General features: G+C 30.6%; 2 protein-coding genes across 3 annotated transcripts in view; one reads left to right on the top strand and one right to left on the bottom strand.

Annotated features, from left to right (window-relative positions):
* The window catches only part of LOC134687754 (trichohyalin-like), a 23,099-nt gene extending 16,760 nt beyond the window's left edge, over positions 1–6,339 (bottom strand). For both annotated transcript variants that reach the window (XM_063548214.1, XM_063548221.1), the window contains exons 1-6: positions 6,243–6,339; positions 3,530–3,696; positions 2,616–2,785; positions 1,833–2,014; positions 1,261–1,358; positions 984–1,035 (exon numbers count right to left, since the gene is read on the bottom strand). In XM_063548214.1, the coding sequence (XP_063404284.1) occupies positions 984–1,035; positions 1,261–1,358; positions 1,833–2,014; positions 2,616–2,785; positions 3,530–3,673 (646 nt within the window). In that variant the 5' untranslated portion in view covers positions 3,674–3,696; positions 6,243–6,339. The remainder of the gene's footprint in view (positions 1–983; positions 1,036–1,260; positions 1,359–1,832; positions 2,015–2,615; positions 2,786–3,529; positions 3,697–6,242) is intronic.
* Positions 6,332–24,385, top strand: LOC134687744 (protein FAM91A1-like). The gene is made up of 21 exons (XM_063548203.1): positions 6,332–6,565; positions 8,792–8,876; positions 9,571–9,780; positions 10,878–10,945; positions 11,277–11,393; positions 11,940–12,030; positions 12,698–12,760; positions 13,104–13,210; positions 14,039–14,077; positions 14,514–14,626; positions 16,268–16,386; positions 16,852–16,946; positions 17,277–17,363; positions 17,720–17,925; positions 18,718–18,805; positions 19,256–19,366; positions 19,784–19,897; positions 20,439–20,502; positions 21,092–21,650; positions 22,074–22,143; positions 22,592–24,385. The coding sequence occupies exons 1-21, from the start codon at positions 6,494–6,496 to the stop codon at positions 22,724–22,726; spliced, it is 2,613 nt and encodes an 870-aa protein (XP_063404273.1). The 5' UTR covers positions 6,332–6,493; the 3' UTR covers positions 22,727–24,385.

The following is a 24,385-nucleotide window of genomic DNA, read 5'->3' as shown; positions in this document are numbered from 1 at the left end:
AAAATATTATATCTAAATTTTCATTTTTCAAACTACCTTTTAGCTTAAAAGTGAAAAGTGAAAAAGGTGTTTTTTAATGGAAAAATTGTTTGTTAGTTGGAAATCAAAATATGTTTTTTTTAATTATATACTAAACCATACTATGCCAAGATTTTAGTAATACATGTAACTACTTAATCATGCTGAGTTAATAACAATGCTCACAATCTTTACTTAGCATATGTGACATATTATAAACTTTTTAAACTTTTTTCTCAAGATAGTGCTTTAATTGCAAGCTTTGTTAGCAAACCATAATAAATGTGTCACAACATCTTATCATCCACCTACAAAAGCTTATATATTATCTGTGATTATCTAATACTGTTAAGAAGTGAAATAAGCCATTCCATCAGTCCTTTATAACAGTTTCAACATTGGTGTTCTGTGATAACCTTATCACCATTGGTGTTCTGTGATTACCTTATCACCATTGGTGTTCTGTGATAACCTTATCACCATATAAGAGTGAATAGGCCTTGTCAAAATCACACACAGTCATGCTTGGTGATTTAATTCCTACATCTTTGTGTCACCAGCAGTTAATGCATTCACCTATAAGCCTATACGTCACAATCTCAATCCAAACCTATTTCAGAAACCTCATCATCAAATTCATTGGTATCTTCAGGATCGAAATCATTTTCATCGTAACCCTCAGGTTCGCCAGCATCAACAAATATTTGAGCAACTTCATCGTCAGCTTCAAATTCTTCATCTAAATCAGCTACTGCAGACAGTGCCCTTGATTTTTCTACATTCATCCAAAACTTTCAGAGTTACCATTATTATTTGTATTACAATTTTGTTGATATTTCAATACAAATTGTAAAAAATAATTCAAATGACTTCCCTTAGTCAAATGTTTTAAAAATACATTGTATAAAAAATATATAAATTTTAGTACATACTATATAATTGTTTTACGTCTATGTTACTCTTACCTTCGTCATCATTTAGTTTCCTGATACGTTCTCCCTCTAATCTTTTGTTCTCCTGCAAGACAAGTAAAAATAATAAAACATCCACACACTACAAAACAATGCTTTACTGTGGATTCATTATTACTAAATGTAACAAGTACCAACTCAATATGCAGAATTAAGTTGATGATTAACAAATATTTTGATTGCGCTTTTGATACAGGAAGTGCCAATTTGCTTTACATATCATAAAGTATTTATTATTGACAATAACATTACTTATAATGGTGTATCAAACCTCATCTTTTCTTCTTCTTTGTTCTTCTCTTTCTTTTCTTAGTCTCTCTTTCTCTCTTTCAATTTCTTCATCTGCCAATCTTTGTCTCCTTAATTTAGCTTTAAAAAAAAGTTAAATACATATATCAATCATGCATGTTTGTACTTAACTTTATTCTAGATTTTACTTTTATAAAATGATATACCATGATATTGTATTAATGAGTAATGTATTTACAGCTGTACTCTGGCACTGCTTACATTTCCAGAACATCCACATTTTGTTGTGGGGAGGGGTGTTCTGTGTGGTATACAGGTATTTGGTGACTTGTTCTTTGTATATTTGTCATCTTTTGACTGTTTAGTATTGCTAAAATAAGAAAATAGCCTGCACACAGAAAAGTAGTTCATACTGGAATCATTTGAAGTTTACCTGCACCATTAATACCTGAAAATGGTGCAGATTATGTATTGTCTGTCCTTTTACCAGTTGGTACCTTCTTATTTTTTGTATAGATTTGGTATTTTGTAAACAGCATGAATGTCATAAATAAAGTTAACTGATACACATGTACCAAACATTCCTTTCCTCACCATCTTTCTCCTTTTCAGCTTCATTCTGTTCATCTAGTGTCTCCATACGATTTGGTATATCACATAACATAACTTCAATCTCTGCAAATGATACTCCACTCCCTGGGGCTGGCCGATGGGTAACAAAATATTCCCACTTCCTTTTAGAGAAATATTTACCATGCACTGCTTGCACCATCCATCTAAAACAAAGAAATTTATACATGCAAAGCACTGGTTTGGATAATTGAATCATTACAATAAATATTGGAAAATTGTAAGAATTTCATCAAACCAACACAACACACGAATATGGTAGTTTCAATGGTAGTTACGAAAATTCTCAAACTGAAGAAGGTGTTTTCTGTATAGCAATGATGCCAGATATAACTAATTTCAACTTTCAAGTTGGTATCTGAATACAAAAATGTAACACAATAATAGAGGATATTCAGAACCAAAATGCAAAATTTGAGTACTACAAGTTGAAGGTAAAACTTATGAAGTTATTGATGATTCAAATTACTGGTAGTTACATTCTATACAAAACATGCTGTCATCATAAATAATACATGTTATAGTTGCAACTGGTCATTAAGCAATAAAATTTGATAAAATTGTAATGCAGGACTGCTTGTTCTTAAGTAAATAAACTTGACTTCATGGTCTAATTGATTGGAACAACCTTTTAAAATCAGAATCCATCTTTAATCATTCATGTTTATTATTATCCAAGGAGTCATGTTTTGCTTTGTCTTATCATTCATCATATTTTATTCAATCCCTTTTACATCATACATGTACCTTGCCTTATCCTCTGATATACAATCTGTTTGATTTCTATCTAACATGGAGAACTCCCATCTAAAGTCATTGAGTAGAAAGTAACGTCGATCCAGCTCTTGCAATAAGTTGTAAAGTTCTGACATAACACAGCTCCCAGTGACACACACATACTTCATTGCTGCAACAACCTGTAGACGGTTTATGAAATGAATAATTACATACATTTCTTCAACATACTAATTATTTTTATTTTTATTTAGTTTCTTTCCTACACATGAACACTAAGTGCTTTATAGTTAGTCGTTAACAAGTACAAAGTACCTTTGACATACTATATATTCTAAATTGTTTCTCCTAGGGATTTCAGCAATGTCAGTTGGACATTTCACATTCTTTTGTTTCAGCTTTTTAAGAATTTAAAATTTCTAAGAGTTTGTTTTAATAATTACTTTAATAACCATGAGTAATTATAAGAACAATATATAATTTAGTACAGTTCTACTTATTACTTTCTCTCATCCATTAAAGATCTTGATACATGTAAGCGATTTTTTTCTGACTGATTTTTATCATACATTATTTTGTACCCTTTAATCATTTCATTTTGAAAATTATAACCAGAAGGATTAAGTGCTTGTTTAACATGAACATGATAAATAAATGTATATGTTCTGTAAATGTCAATGATACAGCAACCCAATAACACCATAAAATGCCATTGGTTTTGATGTCCCTCACAATTAGTTGTGATAAAATCATAAATGGACAATGTTAATAATTTTTTGATAAATTTGTCTGGCTCACCTTTGATGTTTTCCTATATTTTGATAGAGAAATGTAAAGAATTTAAGGTGTTGAGAGTTTTAAATGTCTTAATATATATTGCACTAGGAGGTACATTAAAAAAGAAATATTTCTATTGTTATTAGTACCTGTGGTAAACTGACACTTCCCATTCTTAGATCACCATATAACATCTGTACTTGGATAGGTGTTAACTCATCTTTTGCATGATGGTCGTATTGACTAAACACTTCCTTTAAAACATCACTCCTATTTGTAAGTAATTCACCCATGTTGATCAATTTGAAGTTGTTATCTGAAAATGTATTATTTGGTAAAGTAATTTTAAATGAAATGATTTATATTGATTTTAATTAAAGGCAACACTTTTTTTTATGACTCAACTGTTCAATATGCTGTAGTTTTTGGACAGACTTATTCAGAAAGGATATAGTTACATTTAATACTGTTGTCAAGTTGTTAAGGATTGCATATTTTGTAATTGAAATTCTTTCACTCATAGGGTCTTTGCATCGGAAATAAACCAGTTGTTGGCATGATACAGGTTTTGTTCTCATATATTTTATGATGGTATGATATAATTACTTAACCACTTACGGGAGGGATTGTACCTGATATGATGGAAACATAATCTTTCAATCAGTTTAATTGAGGTCTGAAGCTGGCATGTCAGTAAATGCTAAAAGTCCTTTGTTCATTCATGTATCATTGTCATTTTGCTTAGTTTCTTGAGACCTATTGTAATATTGGACACAAAAATCTTTCGAACTGAGTTTTACTGTTCATATTGCTAAGCATTTCTTAATTCTACATTGGCTAGAGGTATAAGGGAGGGTTGAGATCTTTCAAAACATGTTGATAACTTTGCCACATGTTTGCGCCTATCCCAAGTCAGAACCTCTGGCTTTTGTTAGTCTTGCATGTTTTTTTTATTTTACATGTAGTTCATTTATATGTTTTGGAGTTTGGTGTGATATTCGATAATTGTACACAATTTTATTGAGGGGCAAGCTGAAGACCACCTCTGGTTTTATTGCTGCTATGAAGACCCATTGGTGGCCTATGGCTGTTGTCTGCTCTTTGGTAAGGTTGTTGTCTCTAACATATAAACCCCATTTCCATTCTCAAATTCAGTAATTAAACATGTATTATGATTTTGATTTTTGGTGTTTTAATGCCACTATTAAGCACCCCATTTAGGCTATTTCTTGGCAATCAATTCTTATTGATTGAGGAAGCCAGAGTGCCTGGAGAAAACCATTGACATTCGATAGAAAAACTGACAATCCAACTTCCTAGTCAATTAAGATTGGATTCAAGTGCTAGTGTTTACAGTAGTTACTACTTAGACCACTTGCCCATCGAGCCCCCTAACATTTATAAACAGAGATACACGTTTGTCCCCGCCAACACACCATATGAGTATTTGGACTGTACTTGTACAGTCTGGACCATATGTATACTTTTTCAAAAAACTCATACAGTCTGACTGTACCATAGGGTTTGACTAATTTTAAGAAGTTGGTTAAGTTTACTGATTAGATTCGAATATCAAGATAACTTAAATCTTGAAAAGGTTTTAAAAGTTGAATTGTAAATTAAATAAAAATGTAATATTTTAACTATTTAAAAAAGACAGGTTATATTAATCTGTTAATCTCCTGTATGTAGCAAATTACATGGAATTAACTTTCACTCATTGAAATTGATTATTTGAATGATGATTGTTGGTTGCTTAATGTCCAGTGGCAAATATTTCATGCATGTTCAGGACGAGAACAAGGTAACAATAAATACAATAGGTAGGTCTCGTCAAAATAGAGGCCATTCTGGATGATGGTCGGGGAAATTTGGACTGCCACTAGAAAATGAGGGTATATTGGATAAGGACAGAAATTTTGCCTTGCAACAGGCCACCTACGGACCCCTCAAAAAGTTGTCACATCCTCTTTACATGAAACATCAGACGTGACTGCGAACTTGATACATCCCCCACAGCCAAACGAACACCCCTCTTCAGCAAGCGATTTATTGCCGGTCAGGAGAAGACCAAGTGACCATATTTCCTTTCATCAGTCACCCTTGGGGGCATTGAAATTGAAGTTATAGAAAGAAATCATAATGTTGGAAGATATTTTTTTTTTTATTATTTAGGAACTTTGATACAAATCCTGACAAAAAAAAACCTAGACAGAAATTTTACCCCAAAAAATATGGAAATAAAATAACAGGTTGGGGACAACCCGCCAAATGAGGAAATATTCCCAAATCAGTAACAATCCCTCATTTGAGTAATCATTTCATAGTGCTAACAACAATATTTTCTAAAAATAGGTCTTTTGACTTAAAATGGCACAAATTTAGAGAAAATGGAACAACTTCTTCCAAAGAGCTATATTTTTATTATGGATTTTAAAAAAGTTAGCAGCCTTGAAAATTGTCAAATCATCTAAGTTTTCATATGCTTGTATCTTCTCAGTAAATCAAAATAAGGATAATCATCTTTTGAAAAATTTGCTGCATTTGCCATTTTTAGAAAAAAGACTAGTTTAGCAATGTTTAGAAAATTAAGATTATTTACACTACCAAATGATTACTCAAATGAGGGATAGTTACTCTACTGGGGAACAGTTTCCTACTTGGTGGGTTGTGTCCAACTTGAATAACGAATGGGTTATGTTGTCGAATCGCAAACTCTGGCCGAAATGACTGGGCGAAGGGGTTCTGTGGCCGAAACGTCTCGAAAGCTTAAAAATAAATATACAGAAACTATTTAAATACGAATTAAGATATATGACTGTTTTCACAATTTAAAAGGGCTGACATTTGTGTCATATCAACCTCTCTAATCCATTTTCTCAATATTCTGTCAAACGTCAGCCATTTGTAAACAAATCGCGTATTAAAAACCATTCTGCAAAATCAAATTTGATTTGCTCAAAGGTTTCAGATTGTCCAATTAAAAAGACGGTATCAAAAAAGTTTCTCTTCCGTCAATTTAACAACATGGCAGAAAAATGGGGGTGTCTATCAACTTCAGTCATTTAATTATTTATTATTGTACATGATGACTTGATTTTTAAACGATCAAGATGAATGTTGACATTGAAAATAATATTCGCCAAAATCATCCATGGACCAAATTGCCACCAAATCTGAAGCAGGTGTGACTAGATATTTTTGGCGTTTATTAATGATATGCCGGATGCAGTTGCTGGGTTGATTAAGGTTTTTGCAGACGACACAAAAATTTATTCATCTGTAGATAATGAGCAACAACACCAGGACTTGCAAGCCGATTTAGATAGACTATGTGATTGGTCTAGAAAATGGAAATTATCGTTTAATGCAAGTAAATGTAAAGTTATGCATTTTGGTCAAAATAATAACTTGTCTAGATACACCATGTTAGATAATGAGGATGATTATGTCCAGGTTAATCCTGTTTCTCAAGAAAAGGACTTAGGAATAACTTTTGAGCCTAACCTAAAGTTTGATAAACATATTACTAACTGTGTGAATAAAGCCCAGAGAGTCTTGGCATTAATCCGTATTTCCTTCGACTATTTGGAAAAAGATATGTTTATTATTTTATACAAGTCAATTATACGTCCTTTGTTGGAATACTCCACTACAGTGTGGTCACCATATTTGAAGAAAGATATAAGGAGAATTGAAAAGATCCAGCGTCGAGCTACCAAATTAGTGCCTAGTATAAAAATGTTAAGTTACGTTGAAAGATTGAGAGCCTTGGGCCTTCCAACACTTGAATACAGAAGAGATCGTTATGATATGATACAAGTTTATAAAGCTTTACATGGGATAGATGATATTAAATGGCAAAATATGTTTGAGTTATCTACAAATTCTACTAGAGGACATCCTTGGAAATTAAGTAAAAAGAGGTGTAATTCAACTCAGCGTCTCCATTCATTTTCTCAAAGGATCATTGATCAATGGAATAGTCTTTCAACCGTAACAGTTTGTGCAGAATCTGTCAATATTTTTAAAAATCATATTAATGATGAACATTGGAATAGGAAGAAGTTTAATCCTACATAATGGAATAGTCTTAATATTATATAGATTTCAACAGTAAAAGTTTGTGCAGAATCTGTCAATATTTAAAAAAATCATATTAATGATGAACATTTTGGAATGGGAAGAAGTTTAATCCTACATAATGGAATAGTCTTAATATTATATAGCTTTCAACAGTAAAAGTTTGTGCAGAATCTGTCAATATTTAAAAAAAAATCATATTAATGATGAACATTGGAATGGGAAGAAGTTAAATCCTACATAACATTTTAATATAAATGCAGCAGTTTATAAATGTATGCGACAAGTATTTAAAATATTGTGGAAACCATCGTACAACATGTATAGAAGTACAGAAAAATTATTCGTTCTATTTATGCGCACAGCTCACAGTTAAAATAAGTAATTTAATATCAAGTAAATTATGAGGCGGCAAAAGAAGTTTTCAACTTAATGATCGCCGCAATAATCCAGGTAGAATCCAGGTAGGTAGGTAGAGACCATATTATGATTTTTTTGTAAATTTATCTTCTAGAAATATAATGTCTGGAGTCCCAAAAACCTCCTGTTACTCAAACAGGGAAATTTATTAGTATGTACTGAGTGACCAAATATGGTCCCACACGTGAACTTCCAACTGGTGTTTTCGTGGAACCATTTTGTTCACAAAGCAAATAATATCTTAACCTGTTCAGTCAGAATGTCCCATGACAATACACCTTATCGCTAATCCCGGTTGACCAGGCCGCTTGAACTTTTGAAGCATACAACAATCACTTTTCCATTGTGACGTCAGATATATTGTTTTATGAAGTCAAAATTTTATGGGAACCAGTGTGATATCCAGTAATGGAGGACAAATAACGATAAGTTGTATAGTCAATACACTTTATTGCTATTTGTCCGCCATTACAGGACATCACACAGGTTCCTAGAAATTTTTTACATCATAATACAAAATATATGACGTCATAATGGAAAAGAGATTGTTGTATGAATTCAACAGTTCATTAAGTGGGACGGATTCCTGGGTCAGCTGGCAATAGCAATTATATATATGTGTATAAACTTTATTGCCATTAGAAAATCTGTGCTGTTTAACTATTGACGTCATACAACAATTATTCTTCTATTTGCAGTTGTCTGTCCCACTGAAACTTGTTACCATTTCGATGTGATATTGTTGCTTGTTAAAGTTGGTTTTTAGTTTGTTCAATATCATCTGTTGTTTGAATCATTTGTATTCATTATAAATCTTATTAATTTCACTATTAGTTGTTACTTTATTATTTGGTTCAAAAATCAGTCAAACATATCAGTTCCTTTTAAATACTGTTAAATATTTTCAGGTGTTGGGAAATTCTCAGAGAGAGTATGACAAAGCCATTGTTTCCTTTAGTATAAAGAATCAGTTGAGATGGAAAGCAAATATTGGTATGTATTTCTGAATCAAATAAAACCAATAACCTTATGTTACAACTAATCACTATCACTATTGAAAAACACTATTAAATGAGATCTAAAGCAGTTATAATTAACATACAAAAACAATGTATGAAAGCACAAAAGTTAATTAACTAGGATTAGAAGTTTTCCTTCCAAAGGTCTATGGTTCTCTTCAGGCCAGACTTCCACCACAAATAAAGTTGAATCAGCCAATAGTGCTGAAAATAGCATGAGACACCAATCAATCAACTTTGTTTACGTTTAACTTTCAGCATAGAAATAAGTTAAAATTTACCATACTTACATGAACACATGTTTAGTAATTTATGCATATGTGTTTATTCTGAGATAGGTTACAGTTAATTAAAGAAATAGTAAATATATCAGAATATGAAAACTGTATTGTCATCTAAATTTTGAAATTTAGTTGATATATTTTATGAAAAAATGTTCATGTACATTTTTTTTTTTTTTTTTTATACTTGTACCTGTATGCAGTCATGTACACATTGAAATTACAAATCTAGAGATAGTTAAAAACTTGGGGTACAATTAAAATAAAATTACACTGTATTTCAAGCAAAAAATACAGAGTATGAAACACTTGCTGTTAACATATAAAAACATTGTCAGTTGTTGAGTATTTATTATTTTAAACTGTTACATATCATATATTTTTTAGTAAAGACAATACGTAAAGATGAGAAGAGATATTACATGGATATGTTACAGTACAGCCAGGATCACCTGATGTTATACCCATACCATCTGTCTGACATAGTCGTCAAAGGACTCAGAGTTACACCATTTGTATATTATATTAATATGATGTCTGATATCATGTCACAAGAGAAAAGTTATGACTCGTTACCAAACTTTACTGCAGCTGATTGTAAGTTTCTTCAGTTTCTCTTTTATAAATTTTTTATCATTTCTTCAATTTACTCCAATTTTCAGCTAAATCAAGCTTTTATATGCAGAATATGCAAAAAGATTTAGGCCTAAGAAATTATCTTAAAATTCATAAAAACTAAAAAAATCATAAAGACTAGAAAGCAAAATCAATATATATGAAATTTTGCCAGTAATTATTGTTTCCCTTTTAAGTCAATTCATTGTGAAACTGTTCAAAAATCTCTTCAGGCATTGATTTTACACATTAAATGCTATTGAATGTGTGGGCTTTACTTGTTAGAACAAAGTCTCTTTAAAGTTTTACACTACTTTAGGACTGACAGTAAAAAAGCTCTGTTTCTATTTTGACAATTTCCTATATTTTACATTGGACTTTTAACAGTAACAAATTTGTTGTGATCCTTTATCTGGAAAAAAATTCACTGGGCTAGAATTTTCAGGATTTTCTTCCAAGAGATACAGGACTTTAATTGTCAATTTTTTACATGTCAGGCATTATATCTTTCCTTAAATTGTTTTTCTGTGTCAGCTGAGCTTTAGTTGCATATATCATGTATATATAAAAAAAGCTTTAGTTGCAGATATCATGTATATATATATATGAATAAGAATACAGATTCCAGTCACTGTTGGTCCATCTCCAGTCCATGTTTAGTTTAAATTGCTAAATAGCAGCGAAATATAAATTTTAATCAAAAATTCATATTTTATTTTGCTTAAAATGAGGGGGGAAAAGTGCACAGATAGTTTGACGTCCATTATTGTTATAATAAAACTTCCGTCATCTCTGGAACAAATCCAATTTAATCTTCAAGTTATTTATGTTGCTAATGTCTCATAAAAAATGTTAGGGTCTGCAAAACAGCCACAAGAAATAAGGGTTAATTGGAAAACAGGACACAGACAATTTTGATTTTTAGGCCTTAAAGAATATGAACAACAAATGATAAGAGCATGTGAGAATTACCATTCCAAAAGAGTTTTGCAAGACAAATTAATCTGTGACAGTTTTTGGGATGAAAATAGAGTTTGTGAAAAATTTGTTTTTATTAAAGGTAAAATATTTGTTTTCAGGTTTAAGACTTCTAGGAATCGGTAGAAATCAGTATATTGACTTAATGAACCAGTGTCGGTCATCCAAGGTTAGTATTATTTATCATTAGGTTGGAACAGCACGACTGGTAGTAAATGAGTTTTACATTTAAATAAATTATTTTGTCAACCCTTCTCTTTTTTAGTATGTTTTTTTTGGTTTTTTGTATGATAACAATTAATTGACAAGGATATAAAATTGCTTTTTATATCTAAAATATATTCTCAAATTCATTTCATACAAGAAATCATTTTATCAGATGGTTACAAAAAAATGGATTTTGAGTGGAATAGAGCATACAATTCTAAAATTTAATGAATAACAAATAGGCAAGAAATATTTCTGTGATAACGATTTATGTTTCCATTGATATTTCACAGAAATTTTTCCGAAAGAAAAATCCAAAAGAATTATTACCTATCCAACCAATAGATACATTACTGATTGATCATTGGTGGACCATCTCTACAGGGTATATAACAGAAGAAGATATCAAGGTAAAAATCGTTGTATGGAATACTGACAGTTACAAGTGTATATTTTGATACAAATGTAAAATTTACACATTTTTCAATGAGAAACAATGAATATCAATAATAGAATAGTTTTCCTCATTGAACCTTTATGATCATTTCTTCTCATTTTTAATGGTTTTTTTCTTTAAATATGCAATAGTGCTAGATGCTTAATTGAAAATCTTACAAGTAGGAATAACATTGTTTGTGTAACTGTAAATGGTAATTCCGGCAGAATTTGTAATATGAAACAAATGTTACTGTAATCGTTTTCTCAGTCATGAAATAAAGTCAGTAATGATCAATACAAAATATAATTAAAGAATGGATGCAAATGCTAAGATATATCATGGGGGGGGGAAGCCATTATAGCGCACTAAACAAACCAGCACCTTTTAGTTCTCTCTACTTCTCCCTATCAGATTAAAAAAAAAGAATTAGCTTGTCCATATGATTCTGAAGAGAGCCCTGCAAATGATTAATTGACAAGTTTTGATATATTTAATCACTATTTATTTTATTTTATAGTTATGTGCACAGACAGAAAAATTAATAATTGACAGCATCATAGACAATGGTACTCAAACTGCTGGAGAAATTGACTATGAAGCCTTACATGGTAAGATCTGACAATATATTTCCAGTAAAGCTCTGGTGTAAGAATCTCTGTATTGTCCTTAAGAAAAAGAAAAAAAACATTCCACCCCTACTGTATTTAAAAAATCATACTTTTGGACCTCCATTAGAAATTGTACAAATTTAGAATACCAAGAAGGACAGTGGGTGTCATTTTATTGCTTATCTTTTAAAAATTGGGTTTGATTCCTATTTTGAATTGCATTGAAGTATCTAATAGAAAATAAGAATTAGGAGATAACTGTATTGTATTTTAAGCTCCGACGGCATCAATTGGGGATTTGATGGTTGCAAATTGAGTTTACTGGCAACGCGTTAAAGGAGACAGTAAACGGGTATTTGCGACCATCAAATCCCCAATTGATGCCGTCGGAGCTTAAAATACAATATTGTTATCTCCATTCTAGTGAAACTGACAGAAAACAACTTTAAAACATGTATTTAAAATCTGTCATATGCCGTCTGCGCTAGCGCGTACGTCCCATAGCATCAATTGTCAATTGATGCCATGTAAATAGGTGACGTTATCCAATCAAAATGAACGTTACAAACGTTGTTGCATTAGAATCACTATTTACTCTATTATATAGAAATATGAAGATTTGGTATCATTGTCAATGAGTAGTAATAATGTTTTTTGTTCGTTTCAGCTTTATATAGAAAAGGTTATGTATATGTAGACGTACCTATAGATGATGATGATTGTATAATAGGTAATAATATATCAGGATAATTATTGCTTTCCATGTTATCATTGTTTTATTTAAAATCTACCTTTGAAGTGTTTATTCATACATGATATAATCTTTACATTTTTTACAGTAGCAGTCTTGGATGTGTGACTTATTTTGTTACATTATGAATTGATTAGGAAAATATAAACGTAAAGAAATTTCTTAAAAGATCAAATGTATGCTTTAAGACGACGTTGATAATAAAACATTGAATTATATATTAAAATAGATTAAAGTTTGAACAGGGGAGATAACTAAATTAATTAAAAGTGTTTTTAAGATGACAAGATAATATAGTATCCTCTGATTTGTTGTTTTTCAGTGCCTCCATTAGAAGGATTTGTGATGAATAGAGTTTTAGGAGATTATTTCGAGACATTGTTGTACAAAATATTTGTATCTATTGATGAACATACAACTGTGTCTGAGGTAAATATCTTGATAAAAATTATTTTTAGAGGTATGATGATGAAATCTATTTGAAAGAATTCTTTGTGTTCCAATTTTTAAATGACATTATATATTTTTATCAAGGTATTGTATTAAATCTACAGTTCATTCCTTTTGCATTCTGTTATTACACTTAGCTTGTTAAACAAAACCTCAACACAGTTTGAAATAGCTTGATATAGACACTAAAAGAACTAGTATTTTGTAAATATAATGGCATGTAAAAAAATTAACTACATTAGGGTCATGTTTTTTTCAATGTTAATGAAGATGTTTAAGTTTACATTTTCTAAAAGACACTGAGTCTTTAAAAAATCTCCCAAGAGTACTTTTATGAGTGAACTGTTGGTCCTCTTTTTTTTAGATGTCATCCTTCAATCTTCTTATTTCAGCAGGATTTTTTTTGTGTGGAAATATAATGTTTTCAAATGTATATAGATAAACTCATCATAGATACCAGGCTTAAAAAAGTTTAAAGGCTCATTAGAAGCACTTGAATAAAAGCTAACTTTCTTCACGCTATTTTCAAGGATTTTGTTTTCACTAAACCCAGAAAGTAAAGAAAAAAAGTCTGAAACTTTTTTAGTGTCCATGGATTTGTGAGTATACATACATTAACATAAAATATCATATGGGGAAAAAAAGAATTATGTGATAGAATCTTTACATTTTTGGAAAAAAATCTACAGACATTGAAATAAAGTTGAATATATACATTCTATGTAACATCAACTTTTTACATTCTTAGTCAATAAATTTAACTATCAGTATTTAATGTTTGTCTAACAATATTAATTATTTTTCCAGCTGGCCAATGTTCTCCAGATTGACCTTGAACTTGTAAAGGTAATTTAAATTATTTATGTAATACATGTGTAGCATCTGCAAATTGAAAATACATGTTTCCTTTAAAGATTTGTTAGTTTTAAACACATTGTTTTTTTCTGATCTGAGAAAACATATCTATAAGTTGAATATTAAATCAAACCAATTCAAAGTTTCCCCCAATGGGAGTCGCCATCTAAAAAAAAGTAGAAAATGTTCCAAGAAATGTAGAAAAGGAGGTATTTTTTGTGTTACAAGAAAACAGAAAAACATATGTCTGACTTTAATAATAGATTACAAAGCATATATTCCCAACATTAAATAAAACTGAACAGAAAAATACTCTTTTTTTTTTTAAAGTACCTTAAATTTGTGGAAGATCTTTTTCAAAGATTGACGTCATAATAGAACAAAGTGTTTGATATTTTTGTTGTAATGATACCATGATATTTTCCAGAATGCAGTTTCTATGTACTGTAGACTTGGCTTTGCTAAGAAGAAAGGAGCAGAATCAATCAATTCAGATGATGTTCATCCTTCATGGACTAGTGTTACACAGGCATCTAAAAAGTAAGTGCTAGTACATTAAAAATGAATTTGTGAGGAACTAAAGGGAAGTTTTAATTCTAGACATTGGTTATTGATTAATGTTCATATTATTTATGTCAATTTACTTTTAAAAAAAGAAAGTAGATTTAGTGTGGGAGGATCTTTATGCTCCAGCTGGAGGGTCATTAAGGGTACTCTTCTTTGTCTGTGGCATCACTTTTACTATTTCTAGAGGTATTCCCCTTTATTTTCGTTGCCATTAACAAAATGTTTTGAAACTTTCACACAATGCATATTACCAAAAAACACAGCTGATTTTTTTCATTTTAGTGGTGTCACTTTTACTGTTCTTGAGGTATGCCCCTTTACAAAAAGAATACTTACTGAAATTTTCGTTTCAATTCTCTTACTTAAGTTTGCCTCAACTAAATGTTATGACACTTTTATACAATGCTTATTACCACAAAACATTTTTGAAATGAATTTTGGTGGTGTCATTTAAACCTTTCTAGAGTTATGTGTTATATCATTCCACAAATGGAAAAATTGCTGGATTTTAAGCTCACCTGGCCCAAAAGGCTAAGTGAGCTTTTCTCATCACTTGGCATTTGTCGTCGTTGTCGTTGTCCATTGTCGTTTGTTAACTTTTACAAAAATCTTCTCCTCTGAAATTACTGGGCCAAATTTAACCAAAGTTGGCCATAATCATCAATGGGGTATCTAGTTTAAAAATTTGTCCGATGACCTGGCCAGCCAACCAAAATGGCTGCCATGGCTAAAAATATAACATAGGGGTAAAATGTAGATTTTGGCTTATAACTCTGAACCAAAGCATTTAAAGCAAATCTGACAAGGAGTAAAATTGTTTATCATTCATTCTGTGTCAGAAACCTATGCTGTGTCAACTATTTAATCACAATTCAAATTCAGACCTGTATCCAGCTTGAATGTTGTGTCCAGACTTGCCCCAACCGCTCAGGGTTATACCTCTGTAGTTGTATAAAGATGTGCACTGCAGAGCATCTGGTCGTAAATTTTTGTAATCTTTAACAAAAATCTTCTCCTAAAACTTCTAGGCCAAATTTAACCAAACTTGGCCATAATCATCAATGGAGTATCTAGTTTAAAAAATGTGTCCGACCTGGCCAGCCAACCAAGATGGCCGCCATGGCTAAAAATAGAACATGGGGTACAGTGCATAATACTTTAATAGATAGATATATTTTTAACAGCAAGAGTGTTCAGTAAAGTAATATCTACAAACACATCACACGTCACAATCACCAAAACACAATTTTGTCCTGAATCTATCTGTGTCCTTTGTTTAATATGCACATAGACCAAGGTGAGCGACACATGCTCTTTAGAGACACTAGATTGTTTCTATTTTCTTACTTGAGTTATCCTCAACCAAATGTTATCAAACTTACACACAATTGTTATAACCACAAAACTCAGATCCAGTACAAATTTGGGTAGCATCACTATTACTGTTTTACAGTTATGTCCCTTTATAACTTTATATGAATGACAAGAAGGAGCATCATCTGTGTCACATGGACACATTTCCCATTTATTTCCTGATGTTTAAACATTTGCTCAGTCCTAGAAGTTCAGAAAATTTTAGAAATAATAGTGTATCCTTGTGGCTTGTGTTTACAGACCATCATCAGATCAGCTGATTGTCACATGGAAGGAAGAAAAAGTAGAACTGAAGGAGTTAGCTGATACCACAGTACAGGAGGAGAAAAGAGATGTCAGTGCTCTAGAAAAAGCTATGGGTTAGTATGTTTAATAAAGTTCATATACAGTTTTATCCCAAAAAATAAAACTGAACATAAGTTATAAAAATTATACAAGAAACAGATATTTTTCACGTTTATAATCATGTAACGTACCAGCCTTATAAAAAAATAAACATTGAATTACATTGCAATCTCAGTTCTTACTGGGCTAAACATGGGAAGTTTGTATACAAGTCCTCAAAAACAGCACTGATTACTATATACTTTGAAAGTACAAATGGTTGCGATAGTGCTACATTGGTTCCATTGAGCTGCTGAACATTAACCAACAACAATCAATCCATTGAACTCTGTGAAATTACATAATCATCTTATTTTCTTATTCAACATGGATAATCTTAAACAAACAAATGTTTTGAATACCTAAAAGTCTTAATTCCATAATAGATTTTAAAATACTTGTAGAATGATGGGATGATAGCTTTATTTTGTATATTGTAGAGGAAGAAAGTGCCACCAGTGGAGGAAGTAAAAGAATAGCTTTTCTCTTTGACTCTACTCTTACTGCCTTCCTTATGATGGGAAATTTATCACCAGTAAGTAATTATGTACTGTAGTAGAATTTTTAGACAAAGTGAAGGTAATGGAAGACACAAGATTGTGAACATACGTCTTAAGTTAGTTTAAACAGTATTTATTCAAAAAGTGCATGAAATATGATTATACCATATTAAAGCCCGTACTCTGACCTATAATGGTTAACTTTTTACAAACTGTGACTTGGATGGAAAGTTAACTCATTGACACTCATACCACATCTTCTTATATCTTTTGTTATCTGAAAACATAATTTGAAAATAAGAGCAAGTTTTTCTTAAAGTAGAATGATTAACAACTGCTGTTTATAACTATAAGTTTGTTTACAGGGATTAAAGAGCCATGCTGTTACAATGTTTGAGGTTGGCAAGTTGAGTGACGAATCATTGGATAGCTTTTTAACAGAACTTGGAAAGGTATACTTATAATGCATGTTTTCCCCAGCATATTGGAGGGGGCATGAAGTGTAACCCTTGTCCGTCTAAACATCCCAAATTTGATTCCATTTTCCAACTTTAGATTTGAGGTGTCACTTTAATTGTTCTACAGTTATGTCCCTTTGCAAATGGAAAAAATGCTGATTTTTTGGGTTCTGTTCTCTAACATAAGTTTGCCTCAACCAAATGTTATGAACTTATACATACTGCTTATTACCACAGATCAAGTACAAATTTATTTATCTAGTACTAATATTCATTTATTTATCCAACAAACTTACAAATTCAAATACATGCAAAAATATCCACAATAATTATAAATTGATGTTACATAGGTTGGGTTTGAAGCTGAAGGTGAAGCAAGAAGATACTTCCAACATGCCCTGACCTTGAGAGATACATTGAAGTTCCTGAGATACAACAAAGATCTAAATATAGACACAGACAATGGGAATGGCCTAGCTGTTGATTTAATTAGATGTGAAAGTTTGTTAGGATTAGATCATGCTACTAGAGCTAGAGTATTAAACAGAAATTATAGGTACAATTAATTCACTGTCATCATTTTGATGGACAAGTGAATAACAAAACTAGTTGCAAAGAACCATACTGTGGTGATATATATTTATGCCCCACCTACGATAGTATAGGGGCATAATGTTTTCTGGTCTGTGGCTCCTTCGTTCGTTCATCAGTCCGTTCGTTTGTCCACAGGTTAAAGATTTTGGTCAAGGTAGTATTTGATGAAGCTGAAGTCCAATCAACTAGTAACTTAGTACACTTGTTGCTTATGCTATGATCTTTCTTATTTTAAAGCCAAATAAGACTTTTGACCCCAATTTCACGGTGAACTGAACATAGAAAATGAAAATGGGAGTTTCAGGTTAAAGTTTTTGGTCAAGGTAGTTTTTGATGAAGCTGAAGTCCAATCAACTTGAAACTTAGTACACTTGCTGCTTATGGTATGATATTTCTAATTTTAAAGCCAAATTAGACTTTTGACCCAATTTCACGGTCCATGAAACATGGAAAATGATAGTGCCAGTGGGGCATCCGTGTACTTAGGACACATTCTTGTTATTTAACCTAACTATTTATGTATAGACTTTGAAGATATGCTTAACATGCATTTGGTTGATAGCAATTTACCCTCTAATTCAGTGAATTTGTTTTGTTTAAATTTTGCTGTCATAAAGTGGTAATAATTAGTGGTTCTACTATATATAAATTTTCTAAACAAAAATTAAACATAATATACATTATAATTTTTTATACTGAATGAATATGTGATAAACATTTGTTTATGTTTACATATAGAAATATATGTTTGTAGTTTGCTAGTATCAATGGCTCCACTGAGTTATGAAATTAAACCAGTAACCAGTTGTTTACCACAACATATAGGCCCTGCTATAGCTGAGGTATATTTAAAAATATTTAAAAACTGTTTCATCCATCTCTGATGTCAATGCATAAGTGTTATAGTGGTATATCAAAAATACAAACTTACATATTTTAAAGTTTTGAAATGTTCAGCTATGTTTGAATTTCTCAGTACGATTTGAATTAGATTTTTTATTGTTTTGAAAACTCAGATAAATACTAGTAAATGAGTTGCTGTTGCTTAACTTTTTTGTTCATGAAAATGAAAGATATGAAATGACAAACTAAGTGCAAAGTAAGGTCAAATGACAAAATAGAAACAAGTTCGTGGTTATTTATTTGTTTATTTAAATTTCAACTAAAATCTTATATTTCAAAACAGTTGGTTGAAAAGTGTTCCTTGTTATTTATGCATAGGTTTAACATATGATTTTACCTTTGAACTGAACAGTACAGTTTGAGTGGAGAGAGATCAATTTTTGTTTCAGGCAAATTCTGTGTGGTTTAAGTTATTCATGTACAAGTTAACAGGAAATGGTCCACCTTCTATGTTACTGGTGAAAGGAACACGTCTTCAGAGATTACCCAGTATTTTTCAGGTAAAGTATTATCCAGTATACGTCAGGTAAAATATCTCCTATGTGCTTTTGTCAATTTAAACAGATTATTATATTCAACTCAGTATAATAATAATTTTGTTTACTTGACTTATATGCATGTTTTTAACAACACTCAAAATCAGAATTAATTAGTAATTATATTTAGTGTTTTTATAATTTTAGGTTGAGTAACTATTCAGATAATATAAATTACATTTTACATGTGCAGTTGAATTAGTTTTGAAAATAACAATATCCAGCTATATACATGTGTCAATAAAAACAATGGCAATCGTATCCCTCAGAGCAATCTGCAGGATACAGAAATAGGCATTAATTTAATTTATCTGCTTTCATTTTATGTTTACTTTTGTATATTATTTTAAATAATTATTGATTTCAAATTTTATAAAACAGGAATATGAAAAATTATTAGTTACTACATGGGGTCATGACCCAGGTGTTATAGCAGCTTCAAACATATTGGTGACACTGAATGATGCTCTTACTCACTCTGCTGTTTTAGTTCAGGTTAGAAATTAAAATATTCAAATAACATACTTGTATAGGGGAGGGTTGAGATCTCATTAACATGTTTAACCCTGCCGCAATTTTGCTCCTGTCCCAAGTCAGGAGCCTCTGGCCTTTGTTAGTCTTGTATGATTTTTAATTTTAGTTTCTTGTGTATAATTCAGAGTTTTGTATGACATCCATTATCACTGTACTAGTATTCATAATTTTTAAGGGGCCAGCTGAAGGACGCCTACGGGTGGGGGATTTTCTCGCTACATTAAAGACCCAAATAGTGGCCTTCAGCTGTTGTCTGCTCTAAGGTCGGGTTGTTGTCACTTTGACCCATCCCCATTTCCTTTCTCAATTTTATTGATTAGAATGCTATTTATTTTGCAGAATATTTCACTGTACAATTTTAAACATTCTCTGCTTGATCATTTTTTTTAAGTATACATTTTTTAAGTTCATTTCTTTGGAATGTTATTGCAGTTTCTTAAAGAACAGCAGTACACATGTTATGTTGAATTTATTTCATTTTATTAAACCCTATTTTTTCCAGGCACATGGTTGGCAGTCCAAAGGAAAGGTTGTCAATATATCGTTTCCTTTTAAAAAAGAAGATGGTAAGTAAACTTAACTATTGGTGACAAATCTAACCAGACCAAACTTGACCATCTGAAACCAATAAAATAAGACCAAACAAAACCAATCTAGACCAACAAAAAATGACTGAACTTAACCAACTTTGACCAACAATATAAGACCAAACTAAACGAACTGAGAACAACAAAATAAAACAAATTTTTACTGACTGAAACATACAAAAAAATACCAAATTTAAACAACCTTGACCCAAAACAAATACCATATTTAACCAACTGGGACCAATAAAATAAGACCAAACTTAGCCAACCGTGACAAAAGAATAAGAATAAATTAAACCAACCTAGGCAAACAAAATACTTTAAATAGTTCGAGGTATTGCTGTAAGAAAACAGACAAGTCCAACTAAAATTATTTATTTCTAAACAATGGATAAAATTTGGTCTCATGCAGTTTTATAAAGATATTGTATGTATTTGAAATTACAAATTTTAAAAATTATGAATGATGAAACAACCCATCTTTATAGCAGAGCTGATTAGTGGTTGTGCTGTTTTAAGAATTCAATTATGTCTTTTTAACTTTTAACTTTAAAATCCAATCTTTCAGGTGCCTTTTCTAAAGATATAATTCAGAATCACCCAGCAGTGCAATGCCTTTGTGAGAAAATAGACTTACAGCACTCATGTGGTTATGTTTCTCTACTCAATACTGGTCTAAATTCTAAAGCTGTATGGAAAGATGATTCAGATGATGATGAATTTTACGATGATGTTAGTTATGATTTTAGTGTCAAGGGAGACAATTCCAGTATTTCAAGTGCAGATAACTTTTTAAAAATAGATGGTGAAAACTCTCCATCACATCCATGTAATGGTGTAAAGGACCAAGTTTTAGCAGACATGTTGGCTTCAGAACTGGATATGTTAGACTCAGATTCTTCACATAAATCAAATGACTTAGACGTTAAAAATGTAAAACAAACAATGTCATTAGATTTGAAATCAGACACTTGTTCAAATTCTCGGAAAAAGTCCTGTGATCATTTTACTAAACCAGATGATTGGGTTTTGTTAGATTGTTTCTTTGGCATTCCATTGTTTGATCCTAATCTGAACAAGGAAACATGTGCCAAGATTGTCTCAAATGAAATTTTTAAGAATGAAAGGTATGTAAACTTTTTTTGTAAAATATATTTTTATTCTTTTCATATCATTCTCAAGTCTTATCTACAAGTAAAGACCTACAAACAATAATTTCATAATAAGTCATAAATATATGGTTAACCATAATTGTTATAAATTATAAAACAAGGTATGTAAACTTGGTATTTTTAACAGTACATAAATGTTTCATAACAAAAATGTAACAATGGTATACATGTAATTGTAAATAGATTTCTATAAAATATTTTCCTTACCTTACGGAGACAAAGTAATAAAGGGGTATGTCAGATGTCAATATTGTTTATAAAATTTATTTTTAAAAAAAACGACCAATTATCACAGTCTCCTGTTATTTAAAAAAATCATTTGATAAACAGATAATTTCATATAACCCTTATTTAATAGTTTTATTCCTTCTATTTTAGCCTAGAAGAATTACTACATTCCAACAGAAGGTTAACTTTGATGTTGTTAGATTTTATAGCAGAATGTCAGGTAATTTTAAAGGAAACAAGTCTTTTAATTTTTGTCTTGTTTTAGATTTTTCTAATGCGTAAAAAAAAGATAATGTGTGACAAATTACAATTGGTTACTGTCTACAATGTAAAAAAAAAATATAACTAAATATGAAAATATTCACATTTTTCATCAACACAGAGACATTTTCATTTATTAAAAATATAGATATTTACTTTATTTTTAATGGGAGATAACTTAGATAACCTTAAGAAAATGATGTTCCTGTAAATATACCCATTTTGGTAATTAAACCGCAAAATAAGGCCAAAGTCTGATTTTTTTCTTTTTAATTCTTGAAATAATTCAAGAAAAGCGTTAGTTTATTTTTTCTTCATTTATCACGTTATTAAATGTTTCTCAATTTTAATCCTTATCACTGACTGCCAAGTTTCAAATAATTAATTTTACATATTTTTCCTTTCAGGCAGTTTCAGGTGAAGTTGCCCAGGATTCATCAACGCCCTCTGGTGGTGAACATAGTACACCATACCCTACTAAAAGCCTGTTGTTTGATAATGGACAGATGGACATTTGGGCAGAGAGATTTAACAGAAGATAACAAAAACTGAAAACTATAGAAATACTTTCTTATTATTAATTCAGAGCATGATTTGTCACAGGCTCATCTGGTTGTAAAACATTTAAAAGTTTAGTAGCCTTACCAAGTACAGGGTTGAGTAAAAATATGAAAATTTAAAATTTAAAGCACATGTCTTTTAGCGACTGCATGATGTGAATGTTTTCATAATTGAAGCTGATTTGACTACACTGTGTTGTTTTAACCAAAGTCTCCATATCTTTGAAGTTGTCACATGGTAAAAATATACTATTTGCATTCCAGTTTTTTTGTGGCAAATATCATATGATAAAAGACAACTTGTCTTATTTTGGTGGCAAAATACACATTCTTAGGAGATGGCTCATAAAACCAATCCCTTGTTGATATGATGTAATATATTGTACAATCATGTGTACTTCTTTTGCTGCTCTGAAATGCATGAAATGCAGATACATGAAAAAGGTTATGATATAAAAGGCTTTTAATATCTTCTGGCTATGTTAATACAAGGTGCTTAATATACATGCACTAGTTAAAATCCTAGTCAGTCTTGTTTATTTCATCATATATTAATCTGCATAATTTCAAAATGAAATCCTTATTGTAAAGGAGATTGTGATAATATCTGTATAATTAAATGAACAATGTAGATTTCTATTTCATAATTTTGGAGACTTGAAGTCCTGTCTTTACCAAACCTCATATAAGAACTTGTGAAAGTAAATCTTGTATACATAGAATATATGTTCATTGAAAAACAAATTATGAAATGCACAAAAAATAAATCTAAATCATGTCTTTAGTCACAAAAGGTCTCAATTTAAGCAAATATTGCAGTACTTGTAAATGCTTTCTTTCCTATCAGCTTGGTTGACATATATCTCAAAGTATTTTCGTTGTTCCATATTTTAACCTTTCATAAATGTGTAAGGAAGAAATTGTGGATTTGTCTTTTGTATTCTCACAACAGAAGAATAATTATTGTATTTAATGTTCTATTTAGACTGCAATTACATGGGACCACAGATAAAGTGATTAAAATATCAAATAGAATTTAACAATTTCCATTTGATGTAAACAACAATGTGTTATATTACAACTTGATATCAAATTACATTTTATTTCATGAAGACTATGATAGGCTTGGCAAAAGCTAGCAGTAAAATGGAATCATTAAAAATGCATCTCATATTTAATCATCAATTTTACTTGTTTTTACATTTTGATGGTTTCATCATTTGTTTTTACTGTAAAGAACATTACAAGAAAGAGTAACTGACAGATTATCATTATATTTCAAGCCAAAATGTCTCATGAAAACCAAAGTCATTGTCTAAAACAAGCTAACTGCTTATATATACTCCTATTTTCACAGAAAATTACATATGTTAATATAAAAAAGTAATCATGATTCAGGTTGAAATACAGTTGTTGATCATATCAATTGGTATAAATACTTTCTCAATGAGAATTATTGTATATCCTATTGATTGCACAATTACATCCCAACAGCATTCGATTCAAAAGCAGACATAACAACATATAAATTATATTAATTAAATGTTACCAATCTTACATGGTATTTTATTCTTTGAAATTGTTAATTTATGGAATTTAATATTTTATGTTATTTATCAAATAAAAAAATATATTTGTTGA

Source organism: Mytilus trossulus, chromosome 1, assembly GCF_036588685.1.
Source record: "Mytilus trossulus isolate FHL-02 chromosome 1, PNRI_Mtr1.1.1.hap1, whole genome shotgun sequence".
Taxonomy (NCBI): domain Eukaryota; kingdom Metazoa; phylum Mollusca; class Bivalvia; order Mytilida; family Mytilidae; genus Mytilus; species Mytilus trossulus.
This window is presented reverse-complemented; position numbering and strand designations above follow the sequence as displayed.